The sequence below is a fragment of the Arachis stenosperma genome, chromosome 2, assembly GCF_014773155.1.
Source record: "Arachis stenosperma cultivar V10309 chromosome 2, arast.V10309.gnm1.PFL2, whole genome shotgun sequence".
Classification (NCBI taxonomy): domain Eukaryota; kingdom Viridiplantae; phylum Streptophyta; class Magnoliopsida; order Fabales; family Fabaceae; genus Arachis; species Arachis stenosperma.
In genome coordinates, this window is record NC_080378.1 from 72,429,174 (window position 1) to 72,433,888 (window position 4,715).

Below are 4,715 nucleotides of genomic sequence, written 5' to 3' on the forward strand. Positions count from 1 at the left end.
TGGATCCTGGATTGTATTTTGATCTAGTGATCACGTTTAGGGGGCTGGCCATTCGGCCATGCCTGAACCTCTTGCTTATGTATTTTCAACGGTGGAGTTTCTGCACACCATAGATTAAGGGTGTGGAGCTCTACTGTACCTCAGAGATTAATGAAGTTCTATTTCCTTTTATTCAATTCTCTATCTTATTCTTATTCCAAGATATTCATTCGTACCCAAGAATATGATGAATGTGATGAGCTAATAACTCTCATCATCATTCTCACTTATGAGCGCGCGTGATTGACAACCACTTCCGTTCTACATGCAACAAAGCTTGAATGTGTATCTCTTAGATTCCCCAACAGAATCTTCGTGGTATAAGCTAGATAGATGGCGGCATTCATCTGGATCCGGAAAGTCCAACCTTGTCTGTGGTGTTCCGAGTAGGATCCTGGGAATCCGGAAGGTCTCACCTTGTCTGTGGTATTCCGAGTAGGATTCCGTTCATGAATGACTGTGACGTGCTTCAAACTTTAACCTGCTGGGCGTTAGTGACAAATGCAAAAGAGGGATTCTATTCCAGTAGGAGCGGGAACCAACCGGTGATTGGCCGTACTGTGACAGAGTGCGTGCATAGCTTTCACTGCGAGGATGGGATGTAGCTATCAACCATGGGTGATGCCTCCAGACTGGTTAGCTGTGCGAGTGACAGCCGTGCAGGTTATTTCCCCGAGAGGAATGAAAGTAGCCACAGTTGATAGTGAACCCCTATACAAAGCTTGCCATGGAAAGGAGTAAACTCAGGATTGAATTGAAGCAATAGGAGAGCAGGCGTCCGAGAGCTCTACAGCACCTCCATTCCGCTTATCTGAAATTCCTACCAATGAATCTGCATAAGTATTTCTATCCTTTTATTATTTATTTTATTAATATTCGAACTCACCATAAACAGATTTAATCTGCCTAACTGAGATTTGCAAGGTGACCATAGCTTGCTTCATACCAACAATCTCTGTGGATTCGACCCTTACTCACGTAAGGTTATTACTTGGACGACCCAGTACACTTGCTGGTTAGTTGAACGGAGTTGTGAAGGAAGGTCAATTTCTAAAAAGGAATAATTTTACAATGATGCCAAAAGGCACAAAATAGGAATCACAATTTCGTCCACCAGATACTCACTACAATACCTAGATAGAGTTGAAGAGGAGGAGACAAGCTTCGCATGCCAAAAACGGATCATCATTCGGATCTTCGGAGAGAAAGTTATGGTGGTTTGAAGTTTCAAAAGGAGGCTGGAGTTTCTCTCTTCTTCCCTCTCTCTCTATTTTCGAACCTCTCTCATAAATGGGGGGTATGGTGCTTGAAAGTTTGTTTAGTGATGTTATATATATGTGGGCTTGGGTCCATTTGGGCTCGGTTCACTCGGTTTAGCCCGTTTGGCCCAACTTTAGGCCAAAACCTTTAAGATTAGCGTTTTAATTTGCATTTTAGATATTTTTAACTTCCCAATTTATAGATTCTAATTTATTAACCTTTCTCACTCATAATTAATTTTCCAGTCACAGTATCGGACAGTCTAAACTGGTACTGTTGGTTAAATTTTCAATATGCGTCCTTACACATTTTTCCATAGAAAAATATATTTTTCTACTCAAAAACAATTCTCCAAATCCAATTATCACATTTTAATTTTCAAATTATGACTCTAAGTTTTTCTATTCCCGGCAGCCTATATTTAATTAATTATTTATTTAATTTTTGTTTAATAAGAGTTTTACAAAAACTCTTTCTAATAACTTTTGAAATTTAACTAGGAATAGTGTATTAGGAAGTGTGTGACTTTATAATTCTAATAATCTTCAATTTATTTAGAATTAGCTTGAATAAGTGACATGTATTTCAACCTAGGATCACTCTTGAATTTTATATGAATCTAAATCAAAATTGTACTAAACCACTTTTCTTAATTAATTGAATAAAGGATTAGTGATTAAGTAATTAAAAAGAAATTGAACTGCCAAGGAATTGGAGTTTGATTATTTATGATTTATCGTGAATCTCTGCATGCCTCTAAATAAATAAACACTTGGATCGTTTTCCTAGGGAGTGAACATTCCCAAAGCCTTTAACATATTCTCATCATTAGTGTTTTCATTCACTGCTTTGCTATTTATATGCCTCTATTCAATGTTCAATTCTCATTCCTCTGTTTTTGATTTGTCTAATTAGAAGTAATCAATTAACCATTACTTGCTCATTCCATTAATCCTTGGGAGAACAATATCCACTTACTGTGGTATTACTTAATACGATTCGGTGTACTTGCCGAGTTAGTTTTACGACCATCACACAGCCTGTTATAGGGCCAAAAACCAGTGCACTTAGATGCCATATCTTGTGTATGATTTTCTCGTAGAGTCCCAGATTGAGAGAGAAAGAGAAAGCATCAATATAGAACAATGTAAGTTTGAAGGGAATGGCATGAAGTTGTTGTCGAAGATATAAAAAATTTTGAAAGAAGATTAGCTGATAGGAGGAACGGTCCTGTTGAAGTGAATAGAACGTTCCCTCCCCATGCTCTTATTTCTCTTTGTTTTGTCATGTGTTGTGGTGAAAAGAGAGAAAAGGAGAGGACTTTCGCTTCAAAAGATAAGACAATTAAACAATTTAGGTTCTTTTAGATCTCTTTGCAACAATGATTTTTGTAACTTTCTTATCTTTTCCAACTTTAAAATATTTTTTATCCTATGCATAAAATACATTGTTAAGCGTATAACATAAGTTTGGAAAAGAAGAAACAAAAGAAAGAAGAAAGAGATAGAAGAGTGACATGTGATGTTAGGATAAGAGGTATATAGTTTAAGACTTTCAAATAATTGTTTTAGGATTTGGAAAATTTTTCTCAATCATAATTCATATTTTATGAGTACAACATTATTTTTAAATTTTTTTGGGTAGATATATCACTGCCAGAATTTGTCATAGTTAGAACTGGTTGTTTATTCTAATTATTAATTTTCAAAACGTAGATTAATGTTTGTCCAAGGTTTCTATCTCATTTGTTAATTCAAATTTTAGATTTGTTAAAGGAAAAAATATCTATCTCTTGCCCTTTCTCTTTCTCTTACACACATAAAGAAATAATCTCTGACTCATGGAAATTGAATGAGAAAAAAATGAGTAAATGAAAACACCTAAATTCAATAATCTTTGATAGTAAATAACTAAAAATAATATACAATAATCATAATTTTTATTCTCAAATGTAACATTTTTGTTAGTGTTAGGAAAGAATACAAGGAAATAAAATATTAATGTCATACATTCATGCAAATTCAAAGCGAAACAAATTTAGCAATTAAAATTTGAGGGATAATCCAAATTTTTAGAAGCTTTATCACTAAAATAACTGAAATACAACCCCAAGCGAATGGTGACATATGTATAAATTAATTGATGTGGAAAATTATGTGAAATATGCTGTCAAGTCTCTTATTTCCAAAAATGTCAAATAATGTAGACACTCAATAACCGCTAGTTATCTTTCTAATTTTGGTTAACAAAACTTTAATTGACGTGTAATAGTAGCTATAACTAACTATTCTAAATAAATTAATTAATAATATCAATCTTTTTCTCCATTTTGTTAGCCTAATCTGCTCATGGATATAGCTGCTTTGAGTTGTAAGCTAAGTATTGCCAGATACGAGATCCACTAAAGCCATGAATTTACAACTTTACTAGACAAAAAAAAGGTTATAACCTTGTTCAGTTTTTGTTTGAAGCCAAAATTTTTTCAAGGAAGATGGATTATTATAATCTTTTGCATGAGACATTGGCAAAAGGTAATGAAGAAATGAGAGGTAATAATATTTCCATGTCAAATCAAAATAGTTCTATCATTTGTCCCAAGCCAAGAAAAGTTGGGATTTTTGTTACCATCCCCAGAAGGCAATTAAGAGTAGAAAAATTATGTCATGAACAACAAAATGAAGGGTGTGATTCAAAACTTGGGGTAGAGCTTCTGGACACAATATCCAAGGAGAATAATTATTACATTGAAACACCATCACCAAACCCATTTTTTCTCAGGTCCCCTCCTATTAGAGCATCTAATCCTTTGATCCAAGATGCTCAATTTGGATACCAAAAGTACATTGCTTCTCCTCAATCAATAAAACATGTAATTTTACCATCTCCCATTTCTTCGCCATCGGCAAGATCAGGGTTATCATCTCCGTCATCGTTGCACAAAGGAGGGTGCACTGTCGTGATGAAATTTGGAAGTAAATCAGCTGCGGTCAAAGTAATAGGATTTGATTGTCACATTACAGTTGCTTGATCTAAGTAACAAAAAATGTGTACATAACAAGAACTTAACAAGGTGCATTATTATATGACGCTATAACAGTGCTAAGAAAAATTGAGTTGGTGGTGTATATATATTTGTTATGGTTTTGTAATGATTCATCCTATGTATATGATTTTGTTTGATGGCAGTACTCTGGTGGAAACAACAACTGGAGAAATTAAATTTGTCAATATTATAGCATAATGCACATATTAATAATCCATTAATCGATTGAGAATCTTTCTTCTTACTTTTATCATTTTTTTAGAGTTTAACTTTGATACACTCACCGTGTAAAATGTTTCGCATAATCATCTAATCATATTAATTTTTTTAGATGACTATCCACATAGTCAATAAAAATAGTATTTATTTTTGC

At 33.9% G+C, this 4,715-nt stretch overlaps 1 protein-coding gene across 1 annotated transcript; it reads left to right on the plus strand.

The window, feature by feature from the left end:
• Nucleotides 1-3,790: 3,790 nt before the first annotated feature.
• On the plus strand, nt 3,791-4,327 carry LOC130963006 (uncharacterized). Its single transcript, XM_057889157.1, has one exon. The coding sequence runs from the start codon at nt 3,791-3,793 to the stop codon at nt 4,325-4,327; it is 537 nt and encodes a 178-aa protein (XP_057745140.1).
• The last annotated feature ends 388 nt before the right edge of the window (nt 4,328-4,715 follow it).